Source organism: Panthera onca, chromosome A1 (genome assembly GCF_046562875.1).
Source record: "Panthera onca isolate mPanOnc1 chromosome A1, mPanOnc1 haplotype 2, whole genome shotgun sequence".
Taxonomy (NCBI): domain Eukaryota; kingdom Metazoa; phylum Chordata; class Mammalia; order Carnivora; family Felidae; genus Panthera; species Panthera onca.
The window spans coordinates 28558528-28584898 of NC_138339.1; the positions used below are offsets into that span (position 1 = coordinate 28558528).

The 26371-nt window shown below is 39.5% G+C and overlaps 1 protein-coding gene across 3 annotated transcripts; it reads right to left on the reverse strand.

The window, feature by feature from the left end:
• Positions 1-3358: 3358 nt before the first annotated feature.
• CAPSL (calcyphosine like) lies at positions 3359-26371 on the reverse strand. 3 transcript variants are annotated; one of them, XM_060634482.3, is made up of 5 exons: positions 26087-26352; positions 23081-23258; positions 22578-22787; positions 17350-17453; positions 3935-12941 (listed from the first exon to the last, which is right to left on the reverse strand). In XM_060634482.3, the coding sequence occupies exons 1-4, from the start codon at positions 26245-26247 to the stop codon at positions 17352-17354; spliced, it is 651 nt and encodes a 216-aa protein (XP_060490465.2). In that variant the 5' UTR covers positions 26248-26352; the 3' UTR covers positions 3935-12941; positions 17350-17351. The 3 variants fall into 3 exon arrangements, with proteins under 3 accessions (XP_060490463.2, XP_060490465.2, XP_060490464.2); XM_060634481.3 differs by having other exon boundaries at positions 3935-10114; positions 26087-26349; XM_060634480.3 differs by lacking the exons at positions 3935-12941; positions 17350-17453 and adding an exon at positions 3359-3928 and having other exon boundaries at positions 26087-26371.

Below are 26371 nucleotides of genomic sequence, written 5' to 3' on the forward strand. Positions count from 1 at the left end.
CTATTTATTATTGGCAGATGAAATCATTGCATATTGCAAAACCCAAAGAGACCAAGCACAAAAAAAAAACAATAACAAAAACAAAACAAAACACTAAAAGACACAAACACTTCATTAAGGTCTTTGATTATAATATTTACATATGTTGATGTTTCTTTAAATCTTCACTGAATATTTATTACTAAACTAATACTTGCTTGTTCCTCAAAATTCAAGAAACACAGACATCTATAATATAGCAAGTAAAAGACCTCATTCCTCAACCCCACTACTCGGAAATAGTCATATTTCATAAATGATGTGTAGTCTTCTACATCATATATATATATATATATATATATATATATATATATGCTATTATTCTAAATATCATGTGAAAAAATATATGTTTAAGAAGAGCCTGCACAATTCTGGAGAAGAAAAGAATCGAGAAGAGCCTATATGGGTGGTTGTGACATTTTATTCATTTTTTAGAGGCAATATAAATTACTTTTGTTATACATTTACAAGTCACAAAATGATAATAATTATCAGCACAAAAATTTGCAAGGGTATTACTTGCCTAGAAACTGCAGATATCCCTGGTTAGATTTTCCTTTTTCCTTTTAATTTTCTTTTTTCTTTTTTGTTTTGTTTTGTTTTGTTTTTTGACAATCAATGGAATAGATAGAAAACCTATGTGTCCAGATCCGTGTACTTAAAAAATTTTCATTTGCTTTTAATTAGTAGAGAAAGGTGCATTATTTAATAGAGATTAGAACAATACACTAGCCAATTTTAGATAAAGAGGAAAGAACTGACTTCTTCTAAAATAAATCCAACGTAGATCAAAGATATAAATAATTTTTAGAATGAAAAATATGCTAGAAGACATGGGCAAATAATTTTATATTCTTTGGATGTAAAAAGCATTTCTAAAAAAGACATAAAACCCAGAAACCATAAAAGAAAAGGAATGATACATTTGCATATGTAAAATATAGAATGTTGGTAATTTTTATATTGTATTAAAAAAATCCACAACAAAAAGAAAAGATAAAAATAAACTGGAAAAATATAGTAACAATGTGACAAACTGCTAATAGCCTTAATATCTAAAGAGTCTTACGAATCAATAAGCAAAAAACAATCTAAGAGGAACATGAACAAGCACATGAGCTGCAGGTTCAAAGAAGAAGTGAAATTTATTCTAAAAATATGAAAATATGCTGGATCTCCTTCAGAATAAAAAAATTCACATAACATAATGAGGTAAATTTTTTACCTATGAAATTGTGAAAATTAAAAATATTGCCAAACTTCAATGCGGGGAAAGGCATTTTCATATACTTTTGGTGTGAGTATAAATTAGTGCAAACTTTTAAGAGGGTGATTTGGAAATACATAGAAAAATGTAAATGGGTATATTCCAAAATTCCACTTTTTAAATGTTTATTTATTTATTTTTGACACACAGAGAGAGAGAGAGAAAGAGAGAGAGAGACAGAGAGAGAGAGAAGAGAGAATCTCAAGCAGGCTCCACGTTGTCAGCACAGAGCCCAACATAGGGCTTGAACTCACAAACCATGAGATCATGATCTGAGCTGAAATCAAGAGTCGGATGCTTAACCGACTGAACCACTCAGGCACTCCTCAAAATTCCACTTTTAAGAATTTTCTAAAGAAATAATCACAGAAAGGGCTCAAAAATTATGCACGAAAAATATCTATGCAGTACTTCTTCTAATGGAGAAAAATTGTAAATATTCTAAATAAAATATGGTATATCTATATTATAGAATATTAACAAAATCACTAAAAGAAATATGGCACATTTTTAGATAACTGATAAAGAAAAACATCTATGCCATTTTGTCAATGTTTCTAGAAAGAGGAAATTCTGCAGAGGCTCCACCTCCCTCTTACTCCTTCCCCCTCTCATTCCCACAATGAGAAACTACCAGATTGATCTGTGTATCTGTTAGCTATTGCTATATGGGTGCTTAGTAACAATCCATGCCAAAACTGAGTGGCTTCAAACAACATCATGTATTGTCACAAATTTTCCATTATGTGGGAGTTGAATGACCTAGGTTGGATTCTGCTGGGTGGTTCTACTAGTATTAGCTGGGAAGAGTTCAACATCAGCAACAGAACAGAAGTCAGCTGATTTAGGCTGGGTTCATCTGGGAATACCACTGATCCGTGACTTTCCTATCTTTTTCTTGAGACAGAAAGGGAACTCAGGTTTATTCTTTTCATAGTAGAGGCACAAGAGAGCAAACAGAAACACAAAAACCTTTTGAGGCTTAAGCTCAGAATCAGCACACCTGTAACTTGCATCTCATCTTATTGGTCAAACAGGCCAAATGACCAAACCCAAGCTCAAGGAGTGAAAGAATACTTTCTTTTGTGTGGGAACTCTGAAACATAAGGTAAAGCATGCAGATAGGAAAGGGATGAAGAGTTGAGTCACTAATGCACCTCCTTCAGTCAGATATGAAGACAGATATAAGGCCACATTTACATGAGAACACAAATGGCATCCCTATCTGAAGAAGCTCCCCTGTCCCATCCATACAGCAGCAGACCCAAAGATACCTTCTCTCCAGTCCTTAATGAAATGGCTTTTGTCTATACGTGTACTGGGAATCTTTAGGGAAGGAAAAGTCGTTGGCCAATAAAAGGGTTTCAATATTTATAGATCCTTTAATCTAATAACAAAAAATATAGCCATTTCTCACATAAATTGTTAAGCAAGAGGAAAAAAAACACACACTTCTCTCCTAAGCACAAATTGTAATTTCTTCCCTTCAGTATGACTGACCCAGCTAAAGTCATGTGCACATCCTTAGATCAGTGCCAGTCACTAATGAATGCCATGCACTGACTGGCTTGGAAATGGCTCACTCTCTGGACCTGGGGATGAGATGGGAACCTGGACAAAATAGGGGTGAGAGGAAGGAAATAAAGGATGTTAAAGAAGCAAACAAAAGTGTCTACTACAAAATATATTTTTTAAAAAGTATATATAGACAGAGAAAGAAAATTAGAGTTAGAATATACTCAGAAAAACTCTGAGGCAAAACTCTGAAGGCAAAGCTCCAAAATGTTTTCAGTGGTTATTAATAAGGAGAAGAATGGAATGATAAATTACTATATAAAAGTAAGGGATTTTCCAATTACTACATTTGTCTTCTTTACCTTTTGGAAGGGAGTATATATGTTTTATCATCATAATAAAAATAATTAAAAGAATAAAATGTTTCTTAATATAATTCTTACTTGGAATTAAAACTTCCATTTCTTTCTTTAATGTTTAATTTTCTAGAATAACATTGATACTGATTTATTCAAGAAAAAAAATGAGATTCTACTGTTCCAGAGTCATCATCTGATTTCTTCCTTGTGTTATGGGTGACACAACAGTGAACTTCAAGATTTCCCTATCCTCCTATCTTTTAAATAATTACTGAATTCCAGTACAGTTCATTGAGCACCTCTTGTGTGCAAATTGCAGAGATAGATACTATGGAACAAGATGAAATTGTAACCAGGGCCCAAGGGTGCAAAAGAGCACCTGGCTCCAGGAATCCCAAATAGACCAGGTTTGGCCACTCATCACTGACAAAATCCAAAGGCAGAGAGATGAACAGTGGTGAAACAAGAAAGGAATTTATTTCAGTGAGGCCAGGAAGACAGAGGTCTGATGTCCCCGAGGCTGTCTCCAAAGTAAAAAAAAATACTTCTAGGTTTATATAAGGAAAATATGGAACAAAAGTTGATGGGTACATGTAGGTGAGAAGTAAAGGTCAGGTCAATCACTGCTTTGGGGTCAGTGATGTGGGGTCTTGCTAGCATCAGGGCAGTTATTGCTTGAAGATGTGGTTTTGGTTCCCATTATGGGATGCTTTTCCTGGCAGGTCTTTTGCCCGAGTTCAGAGATAAGCTGGAAAAAAAGAACTTAATTAGGTAGAAAGTACACATTGAGGTCAAAATGGAGGTAGCTAAAGTCCTATTTCAATATGACACATCTCTACGATTCACATCTCTTTATCCTATCTGCTTTACTATCCTGGTTGAAAAATCTCATAATTCTGCCAAAATGGTGTCCACATAAATTTGTGCTTTCCTTTATTTGTGCTTGGCAGCATCTTTTCCCTTCCAATGACCTCCATGACTACTGCCAAATCTCCACCTCCCCAAGTCCCCCATTGAAACTCAGTCCTCCTCATTCCCAGCAGATGTTTTTGCCTTTGCTTTGAGAAAACTGGGCCATGACTCTTTTTCTTCTCTTTCTATTTCTATCTACAAGTTCCCAAATTCCCATAAATCCTTAACAACTGTTCTCCCAGTCAAAGGAGAAGATGCCCCTCTGTCAGTAGAAGACCAAATCAACCATTAAGTCCTTTATTCCGTCTTTCCCTCCTACTCCAGAACTTTGCCCCTTCAGTCATCTGATATCTCTTGTACCTTTGCTTTTTTCTTTTTTTTTTAATTTTTTTTAATTTTTTTTTAACGTTTTTATTTATTTTTGAGACAGACAGAGCATGAACGGGGGAGGGTCAGAGAGAGAGGGAGATGCAGAATCTGAAACAGGCTCCAGGCTCTGAGCAGTCAGCACAGAGCCCGACGCGGGGCTCGAACTCACATACGCGAGATCGTGACCTGAGCCTAAGTCGGACGCTTAACCGACTGAGCCACCCAGGCGCCCCTACCTTTGCTTTTTTCATTACATTCACTGGCTCTTCACCTTCAAGATTTTCCTATCCATCCAGACCAACACCCTGAACTTTAGAATCATGTCTAATAATTTGAACTTCCACAAGTAAATATATCATATGTCTTTTGTTCAAGGTTAAATCCCCAGCACCTAAGATATTACTCACTGATAATACTGAATATTTTCTCAGTAAATACTTGTTGGTTTAATGGATGAATATCCAACTTCCTGTTGGATTCCTCACTTAGATATCCACAGATCTCTCGAAAGTGAGCTCTTCATCTACCCCATTAGTAGCTTCTCAAAGTTGTCATTTCCCAAGTATGGTAGAGAAGCTGCCATAATTCAATGGACTTAAGAGACCTTGAAAAACAGTAGATGTCTCAAGGATAGCCTGTATGAGCTGAGATTATATCCTGCCCCTCCCCTGCATGCCAGATCTAAGAACCATAGAAAAACCTTAAGTGGAAGTCCCAGGAAAGACTTAAGCTACATTTTCTGCCAGCCATCTTGAATGGAGGAATGCTCCAAGCCTGAAAGTCTATTAGAGAAAATAAAGTAAAATTTCTTATACATCTGACTGGAAGACTGTGATATAAAGACACATATATACTCAGTAAAAGAGGAATAGAATAATGAAAGAGGAAGTCAATCTTGTCGGAAGATTGTGGAAAGCTTTGTAAAGACTTTATCTTTTGAATTGGGCCTTGAGATTTGAGCCAGTTTAGCAAAGAATCACTCAGCTTGTTACGCTGCTTCAACCCCAACTGAGTGTACTGAAAATCAATTCTGGTACTAACCACTCAGAGTTAGGACAGGCCCCTCAAGTGATAGAGGACAGTCTCCAACAAGAATGCTCTTACTTCAGATGTTTACTTCTTACTTCAGGGCTGTTCGCACATCAGTATTAGTCAGAGTTCTCCAGAGAAACAGAACCAATAGTGTGTGTTAATGTAGGCTGGGGGAGGGGGGAGGGGGCGGTGGAGAGGAGACAAAGAGAGAGACAGAGAGGGAACTATATATAGATTTATTTTAAGAAAGTGGTTCACATGATTGTGAGGGCTGGAAAGTCCATAGAGCAAGCTGGCAAGCTGGCATCAGGTAAGAGTTGATGAAGTCTTAAGTCTGAATTCTGTGAGGCAGGCTACAAATTCAGGCAGGATTTTTATATTACAGCCTTGAGTTTATAGCCACTTGGTTCAAAATGCAGGTTCCTATGACACCCTCAGTTTCAGTAAGTCACTAGCATGACTCCAGAACTCAGAAAAGCATTATGCTTACTGACAATTACAGTTTCATTATAAAGAAAGCAAATCAGGAGGATAAAGAGACATGTAAGGCAAAGTCTGAGAGGAAATGCAGAGTGCTCTCTTCTCTTCTTCTGAAATCATGGGATGTCACACTCCCAGCAAATCAATATGTTCACCAACCAGCAAGTGCCACTGAGACTCAGTATTAAGAGTTTTTATTGGAGTTCCTTATGTGGGCATGCTTGATTAAATCATTGTCTGTGAAACTGAACTCAGTCTCCAGAACCCCTCCCCTTTTCAGAGGTGGGCTGGCCCAAAGTTCTAACTCTTTCATCATATGGTACAGCTTTCTGGTGAGCAGTCCCCATCCTGAAACTGTCTAGGTGTTCACTCTGGGTCACCTTGTTAACATAACAAAGACATGCTCTCACTCAGGAAATTTTAGAAGCTCATGCTCCAAGAACCCAGGACAAACACCAGAGAAATTCTTTATGAGAGCACACTGTATAACCAAAGCATGGAAAACATGAAGGATGTGATGGGAGAGATGTCTGTAAATATATAGGTCAGGACAAATCAGGGAGGCCTTAAATGCCATGCCAAGATATCTTAACTTTTAAATGGGCTTGGGGAGTTACTGAACATCTTTAAGAAATGAAGTGATATGGGTGAACCTGAGGCTTAGGAAAAATCATCTTGGTATCAATGTGAAGGGTGGAGGAAAAGGTAAAAGACTGCAGGCAAGGACTTATCTGGGGACCATTCTGAGTTTGAGGTAAGAGGAACTGAACATGTACAGTGGAGAAGGAGAGAAGGGACACCCTAAAATATAATCAGATGACTCTAAAAAGTGATGCAAAATAATAACACACACTTCTACATAGCTTACTTACCTGGCATCAGGTAAAGTTCTAAGTGCTTTCCATATATTAACTCATTTAATCCTCATCCTGTGGTATAGTTACTATTATCTCCACTTAACAGGTGAGGAAACTGAGGTTTGAGAAGTCAAGTAATTTGCCCAAGATTATACAGCTCGTAATCCACAGAGAGTCAGATTTTAAACCATGCAGACTGGTTCTGGCATTTGAACTCTTAACCATCTTTATTCTGCCTCTTGGAAAGAGAGGGAACAAAGATCCTGGGATTTCTTGCTCATGTAGCTGAAGACGCAGACTGAGATAGAAGCATCCTTGGTGTAAGTAGAAGATGGTGGGGGGAGGTTAATGGAGGGCATGGAAAGGAGTAATGAATTTTATTTTGGATCTGATAGTTTCAAGTGAAAGTAAGGAACATGTGCAAACATCTACTACCTGCACTCCTGCAACCAGAAAAAGTAAGATCTCCCCTCCTACCATTTTTAGCAGCTGGTATTATATGTTAGGGCTAATATCTTAATGATATCCTGATTTTTAACTCTACTTGATTCTAAAACTGTTCCCTACAATTTCTATCTGTAATAACAGTCCACTTTAATTATCAATATATAACACTTGCAAACCCCAAAACCTTCCCATGATTTATTAAATCAAGATGATTATTCTGCTGAATTATCTACAGATAAGATCATTCTCTTACGATTTAATTTTCCCCTCCAATATGAAACAAGAAAATTGCCTCAGTGTTGTCTTAGCACGAATTTCAAGGTCAGGAATAGAGCCATAAAAGCCCAAGTGACAAGACTCGCTAAGGGGGAAATCATTACCAGATACGGTTGCAGAAGTTGTTTTCTTGGTTGTTAACATGGTTAAAGATAGAAAGACCTCCATTCCATTCTCCTTCAACCTGGAAAATATCTTATTCCACATGGGTTACTGAGACCACCAAGCATGCCTCCCTAAGAAAATGGAAGGCAATGGGGACTGCTGTTTTAAGTGGCAGAGACAGCTAGTAGTCCACTAAAATTTGTATTGACCTTATGTTAGATATATTTTCACCAGCAAGGAGATTCCCTGACCAGGACTACGCTTCGCAGCCTCCCCTGCATTTCTATGTAATCATGTGACTAGTTATCATCAAATGAAATGCCAGCAGAAGAGAGGGTGTCCCTTCCAGACCACAGCTTTTCAGAAAGTTGTTCAGTCTCCTCTATACACTCTTGTTCTTCAGGCACATGAATATCATTGACTACAAAACCCTGGATAAACAGCCGAACTACAAGATGGAGGAATCTTGCAACCCAGAATCACTACACAGAGGAAAGCTGCTCATCGACCACAAACAGCTGGTACATAATACTGCTTCATGAATGAAAACTAAATACCCATTGTTTGAACTTTTAGAAATTTTAGAGTTTGTTTTCCACATCAAACATTACCCTAACATGCCATAGTAGTTGAATGGCTTGGCATTCCAGTTTTAGCAACGATTGCTATGAGCTTGCTCAGTGTAGTCCCTCTTGAGCAACGACCTACTCTCGGTGGACTGACACATTCAGATCCTCGAAGCTGGAAGGCTGTGGGACTCAGCCCTGGGCTGTGAGAAATTCTCCAATTAGAATGTCACCACACAAGGTCTCTTGGAAGTGCTATTTCTCTCCTACACATGCCTGCGAGGCACATACATTTTCTTGATGCTTCCTTCATATTTTCAGAACTTCAAGACAAAGAAAGGATAGCTCAGCAGTCAAAAATCACAAATTATGATGGCCAACTAGAGATGGAAAAATAATAAACCATAAGTACTGGAAATATACAGGCTGGTGTCTCTATCCATTGTAACTTGAAGTGTTACCTGAAAACCAGAGGCATCAATATCACAGAGAAGCTTGTTAACAAGTTAAAGTTTGAACCCCAATCCAGCCTTCTGAAATAGCATTAGCATTTTAACAAGAGTCTCCGGTGATTTGGGTACTCATTAAAGTTCGAGAAGTGGAGCACCTGGGTAGTCAGTTGGTTGAGTGTCTGACTCTTGGTTTAGGCTTAGGTAGTGACCTCATGGTTTGTGAGTTTGAGCCCTATGTTGGTCTCTGTACTGACAGGGCAAAGCCTGCTTAGGATTCTTTCTCTTCCTCTCTCTCTCTCTCCCTCCCCCACTTGCACTCTCTCTTTCTCCCAAAATAAATAAGTATTTTTAAAAAAATTTTTTTTAAGTTTGAGAAGCACAGCATCAGCCTTTCCTCTCCTCTCCCACTTCATTTCTTCATCTTTTCAAGGTGAAGAGCCTGTAGTTATATGAGTAATCAATTCTCAGCCACTTTTGTTTCCCGAGAAGCAGATATTAGAGGAAGAGAAATGGGTCCAGAAACCTGGTATCACCTAAATGTAGGTTCCAAAGATGAATTCCCAAAACATTTTCAAAGTCCTCCTCATCAATTTACCTTAAAGCTCCAGAAAGTCTCCAAGGCTTCTTATAAGCCCATCGATTTCCCTGTGCACTGCTTTTCATTCTAATAGGCCAACCCCAGGAAGTGATCCCACTCCATGAAAACCCAGCCTTCAACTAAGAGGGCCAACTGAGCTCACCCTCCATTTGTCCCCAGAATCACTTATGTCCCCGTTCATTCATGTGTGGGAATTTGATGACTTTAAATCCCTGGATCAAAATATGAAAGTAGGGGGGTAAAAAAGCCACTAAATTTCAGAATAAAATAAATTTTATTTGTATTCACCAAGAGACACATTAAAATAAGTAAGCTCAGGATATTTTACACAGTCAGATGTTCCTCCAATCCTTTTATCATCACCTCCTGCTAAAGACTCCAAAGACAACAAATAAGTGAAAGTTGGGGAACCACCTACATGTACACCTATAAGAGAAACAACTATAACAAGAAATACATGATTTCACCTAAGAACCACTTTCCAGCCTCACTCCATGGCTTCCTTTCTTCCTTCTGTTCTTCCTTTCTTTCTGATTTAAATATATATCCTAGGCATTTAAGAATATGAATATGTTCCAGGCAATTAAGTAAGATGACTGAAGATCTATTGCTTTTCATAGGCTAGCTTTTTCAGAAACTTCAGTTTATATCTTATCAAAAATCTATAGCAGTGGACTTCTTTCAAAGTCATTCCACTCTCTGAGAGTCCATGATTTCCAAAAGAATTAATAGACAGTGTCATAATCTCCAGGATTTTGTCATCATTAAAATGAAATAGGCGTCGGTGTCAATAGAAGCACTAACACCAGCGTAATAGTTCAAAAATTCTTCTTTTGAAACCTGGTTGGGGGGGAGCGGATAAAGCAAGGGGAAAAGAAGGAAATTGTGTCAAAACATGTGAGTCTTAGTAGAGCATTTTACATTCTCCCTGAAATGTTTTCTATTGAGTCTGAATTGCCATTGGCAATCAAGAAACTCAGGTAATTGGGGATCAGGGTACTTGGTTTTCCTTTCCCCTCTAAGGTGGGGCATTTGCAAGATTTGCCAGCCCACTGGCCATCATTTTTTTTGCGTTAAGATAAAAAATGTTTGGAACTGTGCTATCCAGTAGCCACTAGTCACATATGGCTTTTAAATTTAAATTAGTTAAAATTAAACATAATGAAAAATTGAATTCCTCAGTTGAACTAGCCACATTTAAACTGCTCAGTAGCCATATGTGGCTAGTGGCTGACATCTTGGAGAGCACAGATGTAGAATATTTCCATCATCACAGAAGTTTCCATGAGAAAGCACTACTTTAGAGCATTATTTGTATGATTGTACCTGTGATTATTATTAGTACATTAGGATAGAGAAATTTACAGCATAAATGCACAGATAAAAAGCTCTTTAGGGAAAGTTTAGGCTGATCACATAAGTAAGGATAGAACTAGAGAGTGGGGGCACTTTCCAGGATCCTTGGTCACCCAGGAATCCATGATGCCTGGTATTCAATAGCAGAGGGCAAGGAACTAGCCATATAAGAAGTGCTAGAAGGCCAATTTCTCAATTTGGTCAGGATACATGTTAGCATTTCATAGTTGGCCCTGTGCCTCCTATAATGGGAAACGAGAAAGTAAAAGAGCAGGAATCAGCCCCTAGGTTCCATTTCTCTCTCATCCCTCTTAACCACCCCCATTCCTCAATACCAACACATAGAGTAATTCTATTGCCCGCAGTCCTAGGGGCACCACTCAGAGGCTGAGCATTGTGGGAACTTGCTTGGCCCACTAGATAGAAGTAGTCCAAGCCTGCAAGAAAATGAATGTTAACATAAAATTTTCAAACTCTCATTCTTGGCTGTCAAAATAATGTGGGTTTTTTTTTGGGGGGGGGGTGGATTACATTTTGTTCTTTTAAAAACATGAGCAAGTACAGTTTGAACAGGCCCTCATCATTTTCAAAGAATAAACTCCATAACCTGAAATTGAAATATCACACACATAACATTTTTAAATGATCCAAAAGCACCATCTAGGAAGTAAACTTTTAAAGAAGCATGATATGTAACATGTTAGCTAATTAAGAAGAAATAGATTTTAGAAAGACCTTAAAACAGAAATAAAAACTAGATGAACTCTTTTAGTACAAGGGTAGTTAATGTTTTCCAGCCTTAAATTGAAGAAATTCTATTAAATCAGAATCATGTTAATGGCAAGGCACGGTATGATAAAATAACAATGACAAAGTGGTATTATATATTTAAACCATATCTAATTTTGTAACTCAAAAACTTCTCAATTTCTGGTTCCTTGAAGTAATATCCTAACTATTGCTTTTATGACAAATTCTTACTTTCAATGTATATGTAGCTTACTACTATAAGCATGTATAACTTTTTAAACAAAATATTTTAAAATTTATAGCATAAATGTCATGGAAATTGTGCCTTATAAAACATTGTTTTTTCAGCTTCAATTTCTATTTAAAATACAATCAGGATAGGATTTACATATAGGAAAGCCTCAATATCTAGAAAATAGTTTGTGTTACGTACACTTGCATAAATAAAGCTTTGCCATCAAACAATTGGCCTAGGACGGTTTTGAGATATGTGAGAACTTTTTAGGACTAGCCTACTAATGGCATTCATATGCAAATAGATCTCTCCAAGTACCTATAAAACACACATGAACGTAGGTAGGCACAGCTCCTATAATCTTTATATACTGACCTGCTCATTCTCTTTAGTATAGATGAAACAAAAGTAAACTTTCATTCAAACCCTATCTAAATGAACTCAATTAGCAAAGCTTAAATTAATGGTGATTTATGGTATTTACTGTGCAGCTTCAAAGATAATCTTAAATAAATGAATGCTGAATGATATTGCTAAATGAGATTTGAGGCATGACTAAGTATGCAATCTGTGGAACAGAATTTAATTTCCAGTCCCCCTTGGAAACTAAAAGAATGATCTGGGTCTCATTAAGTCAGTGCCTGACGTTTGGTAATGCCTTGCATTTCTGTTGCACTTTATCCCATCAAGGTGGAAGTGCTTTGGGGCTCCCTATAACCGTGGCAAGAGCAAACTACTCTGCCATCTGTCATTTTCTCTCAATTATGGGTTCCTTTCCTGCTCTAAGGCTCTCTCCGAACACTGATTGTCATCAGTTCCGCATGTGGCCTAAGTGTTTCTAGGAGACAAGCAACTCAAACCTTTCAAATTGAAGATCAAGATGTTCCCAGAATCAATACCAGTGTCTGAGCGCCAAATTTTAAGGTTGGTAAAAAAAAAAAAAAAAAAAAAGAAAGAAAGAAAAAGTAACTCAAGTCTTTCATGACAGGATTACAAGCTACATACTCAGGTCTGGCTTCAAATTTCAGGTGCTTGAGCTCTGAGTCACAGGGTCCATCTTAAATTTATTATGGGACCTAGAGCAGAATGAAACTGGAGATGAATGATAGTTACATGGGCAGCGTAATGGGTATGACCCTGTGTATATCTTGGCTATCTGCCACTTGACCCCATGTTGGGAGTGAGAGTGGGAACAGGAAACCCACGGTGCTCACAGGAACTTTGGTGAAACAGAAATTGCATCACCCGTGTTCAATGGCTGTTAGGATTTGTGTAACACTCCAGAGAAACCATAAATAAATTCTACTTATGAAGAGGAAGAAGAATCTAGAACAAAAGAAAATAGACCATTACATTAGGAGATTTTTCTTTCCCTGATACAATATACCTTTCTGGTAGTTGCCAGGTCCATTATCAAAACCTCAGCTAATGGTTGGTGGCTCATAGTTTCAGTGTCTTGCACTCCTAATGAGCACCTTCCACTCTATTCTGCTGAGGGAAGATACTGGCTTTGGCGAAGCAGGTGTGAAAATAAAACAAGAAGGTCATGCTATTCTCAGAGAGGAAGAGCTGCTTCACCACAACCTCTCACCGCACCAACTGAGGTGGCAAAAGAACTCTTCTCACACAGCACTGTTCTCAGAACCCCCATCAATCATTTGTTTATGTTTCTTCCAACAGATTTCACCCGTCATCTGTTTTACAAGACATAATTTTAAGGTATTCATTTAGTGAGCTTTTTTATGAGAAGAAAAGAACCGGCTATCTCCATCAAGGTTATATAGTTTCCACATCAGCGACCCGGAAGAGTAGGATCATGCTTAGACACATTGGCTTTCAAAAGGATCAATTATATGAAGATAACATTATATGACAACCTATCAGATCCTTGGCCCCTTTGTTTTTCCTTGAATCATAAGCATTTCTGAAATGTAAAACTTTGCTGCTTCTTTCAACAAGCTCTTGATTTAAAAGAACAGCCTATAATTTCCAAGAAAGCCATTCTATGGACTGAACTGAGAAATTGGAACTGCCATGATTCTCTATGCCCCAGAGAGTTGTGCATAAATCCAAAAGGGTATAGCGCTCAGAGGTGTTAGTAGAATTTCATGAAAGGGGAGCAGAAGGGCACCCACACACCAGCCAAAAATGCATTTGGTTAATTTCATCTCTCCACTTGATTAAACATCAGCAGAACAAATTCCATCTGTTGGGTGCCTAAAGAGGCTTGAATAATTACCTGCTTGTACTCTTGTGGCTCAGTGAGGCAATCCACACTGGCCAAGAGAAGTGAAAGGCAGACACAATGGTCTGCTTCCAAGAACAGAAGAGTATTTTCCTGACATTGTCTTGATAGATTGTCTACATTCAACAAATTTACTACATGCTCTGCAACACACTGCCATATAAAGGGCTGCAACTGTCTTGGCTTCAGTGCCTATGTTTCCTCTCTGATATCTTAGCTCTGGGCTATTAGTTTGGTTTGAAAGCCAGTGGTTTTATTTACATTCATTCTAGCTCCTTCCTCTATCCCCACAGCCTAGAATATAACAGGGCACATAGCAGTGACTCAATACATATTTACCAGTGGGATGTATTCAATCTAACACTGTGATGTGACAAAGCCAATCTACAGCCTACTTGGGGGCGGGGGGGGGGGGGCAGCTCTGCCTTAGAAAGCTGCTACTAGGGTATGAAGTGTTACTCCATGCTGCCACCAAACCACCAACAGCCATACATCAGCCTCCAGGGTGCCATTTGGGTCTGGGAAGAAAAATTCTATCAAGGTTTGAATGTCTATGAATGTCAGAAAATTAGCCGTGCAGAATGACAGGAGGAATTCTGCCCTAGACTACGACACCAACGTTTCTTGAATTACTCACCTGTGCTTCTGAAGGGAACTCAGGCAGGATGTGAACCAGCCCTTGAAGAGAGGCTGTTAGGGTCATCCCTCCCTTCCTCCTTAGGGTTGCCTTTAGGGGGAGCTAGAACCCAGATACAGTACTGATATTGGCGGCTTATTCTGAACAATCACGATTCTCAGAATATTCACATACACTGTTTCTGTTTCAGGAGAAGCTACTAAATTCACCCTCTTATCTTTGGCTTGTATGTTTACTTGCTCTCTGGGGTTCAGACCCAACAGGTAAGGTGCTCCTACTGGTTATTTTGGAGATTTTTTTATCGTGTTTTATCTTCTGACCTCGGTACTTACTTTTTAATTTGCAAATGGGAGTAAAATTTAAATTGTGAAAGTCAAATAAACAAAAACTACATCCAGAAAAGTATTAGCAAATGATTTTTCTTAAATGACTCTTCTCTGTTCCTCCCACTGCTACCAGAAGGAATAGAATTAAATAATGAGTTAAATTTATAATACAGTCAAATTTATAATAATCGAGTTAAATTTCTGACTAGGCCAGAAATCACAGAGAAGGCTCAAAATAGGAGTGGAGTGATCCTTGATGATCAACTTGCTAGATCTTGTTTACAGGGGTGGAGGGAGGAGGGGGGTAGGGGAGAGGCTCTTGGGGGAATCCTCACTTTTGGACCCACAACCTGACCTGCTAGAAGAGAGATAACTGAATGTGACCAAACAGACTGTGAGGCACGTGTTATCTAAAATCTGAGAGCATGGCCTGTGCCCCATTTAGACAGGAAGTAAAAATATGACTGGGGGAGACGAAGCTGATAGCTATGGCCTAGCCCTTGTTCAGAATCACATGCTAACTCTATGTCCCCAGTTAAGCAGAGGTATGAGTCATTCCTAGAATCAAAGACACAGATCTATCTAGAGCAGTAGGCTTGAAACTGCCCATGGCCAGGAAACCAGGAACCTCTCCTTAGCCACGACTGGCAAAGTACAGGTTACAGAAAACATGGATATTTTTCTTATACAGCCCATCACAATTTCTACTGGATTTCTGCCTCATTTCTACATATTTCTTCATAATACTTGGCATCTTTCAGCCTTCCAATCTTTATATAAGCCTAGATAATAAATCCAGTGGAAAACCAAACTTGTGTAATTAATTTCTGAAAAACTAGCTTCCCAAAATTTGGGGGTGCTCCCATCCTCAAGAAAAAGGTCACTTCTCCAGTCTGTCATCAGAGTCTGTGGGAGTTTAGCTTCTGGACAACAAGCAAACTACCATGATTCTCATCTGGAAACACCTGCTCTAAACACAAATTTTAAATCAAAGTGTATCTTGATCTAGACTTCCAAGTCTGTGAGATAAAAGTAAATAAGTGAATTAGTACAAAATATGGCAAGTGTGCTTGACCCGAATTCTAGAGAGCCACTTAAATACATGGGATCTTAACTATTATCCCAATGCATGCCCCCAAGCCAGGGGATGAGTACAGCCAGGGACAGAGGAGACAAAAAAGGATGGCCCTGATAACAAGGCAGGTGGTTATTACCTCCAGCATCACAGCCAAAGGGCTGATCCCTGTGTTTTTATCTCTGACCCCAGACACAGAACACATAGAAGGAGAGTGATAGTTTCAACATCTATTTCCTAACAGCTGAAGCTGCCTTTGCTTCGAAGTCTTTCATGGGGAGATTCTTGCACATTGACGACATAAAGCCAAAGCTTAGGGCTGGAAGGAGAATACTTTGGGCCATAAAGTGTCAAGATGGAACACATTCTTTGGAGTAGGCCTGTGACCCTTGTCTATGTCATACCCCACCCTCTTGTGATGGTGGGAATGTCAACATCATTGGCCCATGGCAGGGAGAGGGGAGATGAACATTCCACCGGACAAAGGTTTGATGATACAATCTGCTCACTCACTAAACAAGAGGTCCCCCATAAAATCTGAGAGCACAGCCCAGCCTCAAATTTTAACCACAGGGATGGTCCTAGCTCTACTGCTCAAGGAAATGGCCTCCCATCTCACAGAAGCTTTAGATGACCCAAAAATGTCATTCTAATCTATTCACCACACCAAGGCTTCCCTAAACCACGGGCAGAGAAACTCAAGATTCAGGTATAAAAATTGAGGCTAATGTGTGTTCTCTTCTGGTACCCAATTTGTAACTGAAGCTCTTAAAGTCAGGGGGGTGCCTGGGTGGCTCAGTCAGTTAGACATCTGACTCTTGGTTTCAGCTCAGGTCATGATCTCACAGTTCATGAGTTTGAGCCCCTCATCTGTCTCCTCTGCGATGATAGCATGGAGTCTGCTTGGGATTGTCTCTCTCTCCCTGTCTCTCTCTGCCCCTCCCCCATGCATGTGTGCTTGTGAGCTCTCTCTCTCTCTCCCTCTCTCTGTCTCTCTCTTGCCAAATAAATAAATAAACTTAAAGAAAATTTACAGTCAGTCATAAAAACAGATGAATTCTCACACCTAGAAATAGACCATCTAAAGGATGTGGAGAAAGACTGTGGGTGTGTGAGTGGGAATTATAATTAAAATACTCAAACTTTTATTAACGGCCAAGGAAGGCACCTAATGTTTATTAGACACATGTATGTATCCTAGAGCCTGGCTCTAAGAGCTTTCCAAATCTTATTTTAATTAATTCCTATATTAGAGCTAAGGAAACAGTTTCAGAGAAGTTAAGTCACAGTTAACTACATAGTGTCATGCCTCCCCTAGAAAATGCAGTGTGTGTTGACAGGGAAGAATCACTGGGATGAACATGAAATCAAATGTGTTCCTGGTTTGGGGCTGATGTTTAATCTTTTGGAGCCCTGTGGCTGCACCCAATGCCCTGGTCCCCAGATCCTACATTTAGAGCTTCCAGGCAGTTCTCATCATGATGATGAAATACACATCAGTGTCAATGGATGCGCTCACCCCTGCATAGTAGTTCATAAACTCCTCGGGGGTCACCTGCAGTGGAAAAGTCAGAAACAAAAACATAACTTTGCTTCCCACCACTTCAATGGAAGCATATTTCTAGTACCTGTAAATGGGAGGGGAACTTTGGTCAAGGAAGCTTTTTAATGACACAGATCAAGAATAGATCTCAGACAAGAGCAGAGTCAAGCTGAGGATGGCCTTGATGGGTGGCAGAGGGGAAGATGAATAGAAAATCTTGAAAATTTCCACACCAACCTAAATGGAAAGTGAAACATAGGTTCTCGCCTCTCTTTAAGAGCAGGAACCCATCTGTTCGGATCAGTGAGACTGAAATTCAGAGCAAGAAACAAGTTTCTTTAGCTGTAGTTAGTACAGGCTTTCTGTGACACATGAGAAACAACATGGCATGCCCTGGGGTCGAGGCAAGTAATGTGTTACCTTTTAGAAAGTGGAATTCTGTCCTGTGGATAAAGAAATAGATTTATAGTTAAATCCTCCTTAACTTCATGCTTTTTTAAGATAGAAATTACTCATTCAAGGCACAAAGTGAGTGAAAAAAGATGCCCCTCCTCCATGCCCCCTCACACTAGCCTGGGTTCTCTCCATCCTGTTCTTAGAACTGTCTCTTTGGTATAGCAACCAATGTGTTTTCCCAGGCTAGATTTTATATCACTTTACTGCTAGAAAGAAGAAACAGGTATCAATCTTATTTTTTAATAGCTGTCGGTGATATGTACACTGCAATTTAACCATAGTAGCTGACAGGATTAGTTGACTCAGAGAAGGAATTGTCTTCCTGTTGGAAGGATCTCTGTGAGCAATCAGTGTAACCCAAAGTACAGCCCTGCTTCCATGGGAGGACACAGACACAACAACAATGGCTGGGAAATTTGTTGTTCTCTAGTTAGCCCTCAATTAAAAATTTTTTTAACGTTTATTTATTTTTGAGAGACAGAGAGCGTGCGGCGAGCACAAGAGGGGGAGGGGCAGAGAGAGAGGGAGACACAGAATGCAAAGCAGGCTCCAGGCTCTGAGTTGTCAGCACAGAGCGCCATGCGGGGCTCAAACTCACAAGCCTTGAGATCATGACCTGAGCCAAAGTCGGCCCCTTAACCAACTGAGCCACTGAGGCACCCCTAGTCAGCCCTCAATTTTAAATGTCATGAAAGATTAAAAACATCAAAAAGTGAAATCCATAAATAATTCAAAACCCCCCTTCCAGAGTGCCTACTTATGTCTTCTAATAATCATATGAGCTGATCAACCCACTTGCCTTTTTTACCGTAATCATAAGTGAACAGAGAAAAAAAAAAGTCAGGGGACGAAATTTCTCTCCCTGTACTTACCCCCCACCCCACCACCCACAAAATAGTAAAAAGCAGAAGGAAGAAAGTCGTTGGACTGAACTAATAGTTGAGCTGGGCTTTTCGATGGTCTAGAAGTAGAAATAAATATGTGCATAGCTTTTGTTAAAATTAGAATACCATTAGTGTTCTCCTTTCTTCAATTTCTTTACTTATGTCCTCCTTTGCATTTCCCAGTTATCCAGCATTAAACCTTCCAGAAGTCAGATTACATAAAACCAGACATCAGAGCTAATATATTTGATCATTTCAGAAAAGGCCATCAGTTATTCTTAGTGAAGTGTTTGCTTGTTTCCTGAGACTCAATTTATACTCAGAATAGCCTGAATGACAAATCCTATAATTTCCCCAAGTTTTCCCTCATTGTAGTAAATTAATTTTCAGTCATAATAACTACTCCTACTTAATTATTTTGTTTGACATTAGTAAAAAGGGAGAGAATGGACACCTCTGCTCTTGGATCAGCCTCTTGACGATGCTACCGTGAATTGACAAAATATTCGTTATATAATGGAGAAGGTCCTGAATGGGAGCATTGGAAATATTTGAGTCATGGTACAGAACACAGTACCTTTTTCTCTGTTTCAGACTGATTAGAAAAATCATAAAATAAGTTTAGGTTATTTATATACACTCAGTAATGTATTTAAAATATTTTTAATTGTTAAAAAATTTCTATATGAGAGAAGACTGTAAGACCCATATTTACTCAAAGGCAAATCTACTTCTGACATCTAAAAAATATATTTGTAATTGTAAAATAATATATATAAATGAAAACTTCCAAACCTAGATATTAAAAAAAGGAAGAAGTGGAGCACCCCAGTGACACAGTGGGTTAAGAGTCTAACTCTTGATTTTTTTTTTTTTTCAACGTTTTATTTATTTTTGGGACAGAGAGAGACAGAGCATGAACGGGGGAGGGACAGAGAGAGAGGGAGACACAGAATCGGAAACAGGCTCCAGGCTCTGAGCCATCAGCCCAGAGCCTGACGCGGGGCTCGAACTCACGGACCGTGAGATCGTGACCTGGCTGAAGTCGGACGCTTAACCGACTGCGCCACCCAGGCGCCCCCTTTTTTAATTTTTTTTTTTCAACGTTTTATTTATTTTTGGGACAGAGAGAGACAGAGCATGAACGGGGGAGGGACAGAGAGAGAGGGAGACACAGAATTGGAAACAGGCTTAACTCCTGATTTTGACTCAGGTCATGATCTCACAGTTCGTGAGTTTGAGCCCCGTGTTGGGCTCTGCACTGCCAGTGCTTGGAATTCTCTGTCTTCTTCTCTCTCTGCCCCTCCCCTGCTCACACGCTCTCTCTTTCTCTCTCTGTCAAAGTAAATAAACATTTTAAAAAATTAAAAAATAAAAATAAAAAAGTAAGAAATGAAAATCTCACCCAACTAGGGTGGGTTTTAGGGATAGAATTAGAGTGAGGAAGGTTCACTTCATACATGATTTGGTTGCTTTCATACCTCTATCCATATGGCTTCTGGTGCACAGAGGGCTCTGAGGATGGGGTGTGAGGATTATTAACACAGGATCCATTACATCAAAATCCATGACTGCTACAAACTCAGGAGTTTTTATGACTACCTGAGAACTTAGCCCAAACTATTACAAGTTCACAAATATCAGCATCATAAGGAGTATGCTAAATTTATTGGCTTACTCTAAATTCTGTCTTATTTGGATATCCGCTACATTTTTTAGCCATATATGAGTGCACTGGCTTCAAGCATAGCTAGCTATGCTTCACCATAAGAAATCTTAATGTATAAAACAACTCAATTTGGAAAAGCTCACTTAAGGACTAATTCTTCTCTTTATAAAAGAATTTATCGTGGAGTTTGTTTACATCAATAGTTCTTTGTGTGTTTAAAATATGATTCAATGAACAAAAGTTTGAATTCCACATCACTTTCCAAAAATATTTTCATTATGTATTTTAAGACCTTTAGTACTATATCCAGTAGATAAGTAGTCATTAAATGATCCAGCTCCATAATTATGCCAAATGAGGTTCATGTGCATATTATATGTAGTAATTAAAAAGTACTTCTGAATCTTTTAGAGACAATGATCTCAAATATGAATGTGAATAAGAGCCATCTGGGGTACTTACTAAAACTGTAAATCCTTGATCCCCACCCAAAAATAATCAGATTCTGTAGTTCTGCAGTACAGTCAGCAATGTACATTATTAATACGTAGCCTGGATGATGATCATGCACAGTCAGCTGGATATTAACACAGTGTCTGTGATAGTCAGGTGATAGCAAATGCTGTAACTACTAAAAACCCCAATGACCTTTATGAGTATTTGAGAACTTAAGATGGCTTGTTAAAATAAATGTCAAAAGGGACAGAAGTGGGAACTTTAAATCAGCTGAATCATAACAACTGGCTACTTTGACTTGGGGTAGAGAAAAGAGCAACTGAGGTTTCCCCTGGCAACGAGGAGAAGGAACCACCTGCAGAGAGGAGGCAAGTACACCCTGGGATCTCATGTAGAGGCGGGCTAATTTGGGGAAATGGCAGTTGACTATTTTTCCACTGCCATTTCAGAGATCAAAGACCAGCAATGTTGGAAGAAAACATATGGTTTGGTTCTGTTACTTCTGTCCCTAAGCATTAGGCTCCCCTGAGAATCTAGCCCCCCGCCCCCCCCCCCGCCCTTTTTTTAATCCACCTCTCTAATCCTTCAACTAAAATGAAGGGTATTTCTCTGTCCCCAACAGGAAAATATCAGTAGGAAGGAAAGAAAGGTTGCCTTACTACTCCCCTAACCCCTTGCTAATTAGACTCACTATGAAGTTTTATGGAAAAAGTTGGGAGAAACTCCCTTAAGAAAGGGAAGCCTTGCTTCCTATTCCTATCATTAATATCTTTTCTTCCTGCCCAGTGCCCCACTACTCCTTCCTGTGTGACACAGGGGTTCCGAGTAACCCTCCCCAGGCGTCTGCTGGTGCTGACTGTGGACCAAGTAGAACACTCCCTTCCCCATCATCAGGGCCTTTAGGACACCTAAGACCAGAACTGGTTCTGAGTTCAAAAGCCCACTTAAGCCTGTTGATAAAAGACAGATGACATTGTCATCTCAGCCTGGGGAGACAACATCACAGTTGCAGAGATGTAATTCCTTACCCTACCAAGCTATGTGTTCATAACTTGAAGATACCATTAATGGAGATCAGGTGTTTTTAAGTTCACTATAGTTTAGAAATGCAAGTTAATCTCAAGCCTACTCAAGACAAAATTGAAGTAAATTCTGTTATCTGGCATTCCCTTTGCTGAAAGCTTCCCTTAAATGGCATTTCCACACAGCAAAGTGTGATAACAAATGATACTGTAAGGATGAGTGTGAAAAGCACTTCAATATCTTGAAATACCTTGTGAATCATGTTCCAAAAAATTAAACCATGGTTTCATTTTGAAGTTAAATAGGCTTTACCCTAGTCGAGTTCATTGGAATATGGCTGGCTAAGTATGGTAAACATAAGTAACTGTGCAATGGAGTGTTAAATCAAAATATTGTGTTCTTCAGATGATGGGTATTTAGCTATATGTGGACCTCTCACCAATATATATATCACATATATATCATATATCACACACACATATATCATCACTTTAGTTGCCGACTTTCTAAATAGTCTCTAAGGAGATATTTTACTCCTATTTATAATGAATATGCTATAAGTACTTTTTAAGGCTTTGGACCTATTTCCTAATTTCAATGACAAATTCAACAGAAGAAACTTCACTTAGGTTAAGCTCTTTTACTTACCAATCCATCCTTGTCATAGGGTGAATCAAAGTTATCCAGAAACTTCCTGAATACTTGTTCTTCGGACCATTCTCCATTTTGGTACTTAGGATGGTGTTTCGCATTATACACTTCACGAAGATCTTCAATCGTTATAACTCCATCTCCGGTCTTGTCTAACTTCCTAAAAGCTTGCATAATTACCTCTTTCCTGGCTCTAGACATTGGAGGCTAGATAAATAGAAAAAAAAAAAAAAAACACAAACACAGACAACACAAGCAAATGAGCTTTTTTTTGTAAGATATATGATGAAATATCTGATTCCTTTCAGTGGTATGAAATTGTGTGCTGTTAAATGACATGCATTATGGTTACTCCAAAAAGTCCCTAAACCTGTTATCAATCTCCTTCCCATCTCCTCCACAGCACAGTAACAACTTCTGAAAACAAAACCTCAAAATAACCAACCCAAACCACGTGAAAGCCAAACTCAGAAGATACACTGATTCATGAGGCCACTTACTCTTAATGTGAGAAGAAATTCATTGAAGTCTATTGTTCCATTTCCATCTTTATCAAACCTCCGGAAGAGCTCTTCTGCCTCTTCCTTTTCCATGACCACAGCATAATCATTTAGTCCTTTCAAAAATTCTTTGAAATCAAGGGTCCGGTTGTTATTGTCATCCATAATTCGAAACACTCTGAAGAAAATGCACACACACATACACACACACACAGGAAAGAAAAGAACATAGAATAAGATGTAAGCACAAAGATTTAAAAATAAACCACTCTCAACGTTATTCAAAGTAAAATACAGAAGCCCTAGATTCTTGTCTGTACCCTCCTTCAAAAATTGGAGAGCCTCTTCCCAGAATCTCATAAAAGGAAAACCTTAAAAGAAAATGTACTATGTGATTCTAATTCTATGACATTCTGCAAAAGGCAAAACTATACATACAATAAAAAGAAAAAGGAAGGAAGGAAGAGAATAGGTGGAGCAACAGGGAATTTTTAGGACCGTGAAACTATTCTCTATGATGGTGGATACATGATATACTTGCTAAAGCCCAAACTATAATGGTGGATACATGACATACTTGCTAAAGTCCATAGAACTGTAGACTACAAAGAATAAAATTTAATGTATACAAACTTTAAAATAACTAGGAGGTCAGGGGATCCCAGGAAGGAATGCACAGTGACAAGAGAACTCAACTGTATTACAAAAGTTTGAAACAACCTCACTGAAAGGGGGTGGAGGGGGAGCCGTGGAGTATGAAGGTGCTGACTTAAGTAGCTGTGGAGATGGGAGTCTGTAGGACTAAAGGCAAAAGGAACTGCACATAAGCACTGGACTCTAGTTGATAATAATATTTCCCATGGAGATTTGAGTTAACAATTCTGACATTGCTATAAGGTATACTGGAATTGAACAATTAAGTAAATAGATGGCAGATGGTGGGAGCCAGATTTATCACTGTTGAAATGGGAATTTATAGATAAGCGAGGGGAGGAGGCTAAATGGTCGGATGCATGTGGTAATGGGCTAGAGTTGGAGACAGTATGAACTCATGCTTAGCTTAATATAAACACAGATGATTACATATAAAATTATCTATAGATTGTACATATATTTACACATATGCTTTCTTCTTCTGTCAGCTAAGAGAACCTAGAAGTAACACCCCAGTAACAACAAGCACATCTAGAGCCTAGATCTTGATTTCTAATGCAATTATCCAATAAAAAGAATGGGGCTTCTCGGAGAAATGTCTGATTCTAGGACTGGGACACGAAATACACAAGATGAGCTTGGAGTATCTTGTACAGAAAGTAAGGAAGCACTCAAAACAAATAAAAAAACTTAACAATGATGGGGATATGTCAAAGGGACATAGGAGCCAACTGAAAGAGCTTCTAAAGCTCAATTTTCTAGAGTTTGAGCAATACAATAGTGTTAAATTGTAACACAAAGTATAGAATAAATATCCATGAGTCCATATGGGTTTAAATAAATGATTAAATAAATAAATAAATATTATTTAGAAAAGACAAATTTCCCTTGAGTAGAATTCCAAATAAATCATGCACATACGCTCTGTCCTCAAGGAGGGAAGCATACTTCCCACTTCCTAAGTGTGGCTTTGCATGGAGACTTCCTTCCTTCCAGTCCAGTACGGAATGGGGTTGGGGAGGAATGGTAACTTTACATGGGAAAAGCCAGACAAACACTACCTCAGCCAGGTGATCAAGGTCAATACCAATACTGATAAATCATGTTGACAGTATGTATCCTTGACATCATGTGACGAAAATGGCACTTTACTTTTGTGGTCCCATAAAGAGGAAAACTAGGGAGCACCTTCCACTTGAGTTGAGGAGAGATTGAGGGAAGGGAAAAACTAGTAAAGGGGCCAAGGCAGAGCACACAGTGGAGCAAAAGGCCAAGGATGAGCCAATAGACTGGCTCACAGTGGAAGGGCTAGGAGGGGTTGGGGGGTGGGTAGGCAGCAAGAGGGACTCAACTGAGTGGGCCAGTGAGTGGGACAGAGGGCAGTGTTCCTGAGGGGTTTGCACCACGGACAATGACATGGCTCCAGGATGAAAGACGTGGAGGTTGTAGGTTGGGGTGATACAGTATTGAAGAGAAATGGGCTAGTCTTCTCACTGGACTGTGACTGCCTGGCCACCAGGGTCACATACCCACAGCCTGGGCTTCTGACAGAGCCAGGCTTAGTCTGAGAATTTGAGACTATTAAAAGTGATGTCCCCAATGCTCAGTAAGTTCCTCACTGTAAGTGAAGCTGTCTATAACCTCCACATGTGAGGTCGGATGCCCCTGCTGCGGTGCCCTGTATTTCTCTAACCTACAACATCACCACGGAGATTCTGGTTTTTGTGACAGTCAATTTCCTAAGTCTAAGTCCTGCCTGGGGCCTGGAGAAGCCTTGTTCACCCACAAACATACAAACACCTGGCCCATGGCAGGCATTCCATGCAGTCTGTTAAAAAGAGATCCTGCCAGTTGGAGGCTTACAATCTCTTTTTCCTTGGGTTTCCTGGTCCTGAGGACTTCTCACACTCTCAGAGGGCCAGAGGACAGGTCCTATGGAGTTGGGAGAAGCCCACTGGCAGTGAATATCCCACAGGCAATTCCAGTGCCCCCTGGAGGTCAGCAAGATGTGACTGCCTGAAAGCAACTTCCTCCCTCTTCCAAGCTCGCTTCCATTGTCAGTTTCTAGCAGAGTCCCTCTCCGCATCCTGCTGGGTGTCGCTGGGACCTGGGCACGCCTCTCTCTTCACTTCAAGTTGTCCCAGGGGCTGTGCTCTCATCTCAGACACAGCCTTGCTGAATCTGGGACTAAGACCCAAAAACGGTCACAAGATGCTTCAGAGATCAAGTCTTCCAAACTACATTTTACAAATAGGGAACTGAGACCCTAGGAGAATAAGACTCGGTCAAGGTCACACAGCCAGTATTAGCCTCACCTGGCAGTGTCCTTCCTCCCCATGGCCAGGACCCTACCTGCCAAGACCTTTGATGCCTGCAGAGCCCCTGGCCAGGCACTGCAGTCGGAGTCTTTCAATGGGATCGGTGGCCGTGGTGAGCTTCCTCTTGGACTGGATCGCCATCTCTCGATCATGACGTGCCGTGCCCGCCATCTGACAGAAGAGTTCACAGCACATTAGCAGAGCTCGGCCTCTCACCTGCTTCTGGGCTACGGGGTGACAGCAGCCTCTCCAAGGAACAGCCTCAAACCTCTCAGAATTCCCAACTCATTTAGACCAACTATGTGCTCAGCATATTTCT

Coding starts and splice junctions, on each gene's coding strand:
- CAPSL (XM_060634480.3), bottom strand. CDS start 26,247: ATGTGCTGTGAACTCTTCTGTCAGATGGCGGGCACGGCACGTCATGAT. Junction 23,259..26,086: donor GGCATCAAAGGTCTTGGCAG/GTAGGGTCCTGG, acceptor CATTTTCTTCAG/AGTGTTTCGAATTATGGATG. Junction 3,929..22,577: donor CCTATGACAAGGATGGATTG/GTAAGTAAAAGA, acceptor CTTTTTTTCCAG/CTTATCTCTGAACTCGGGCA.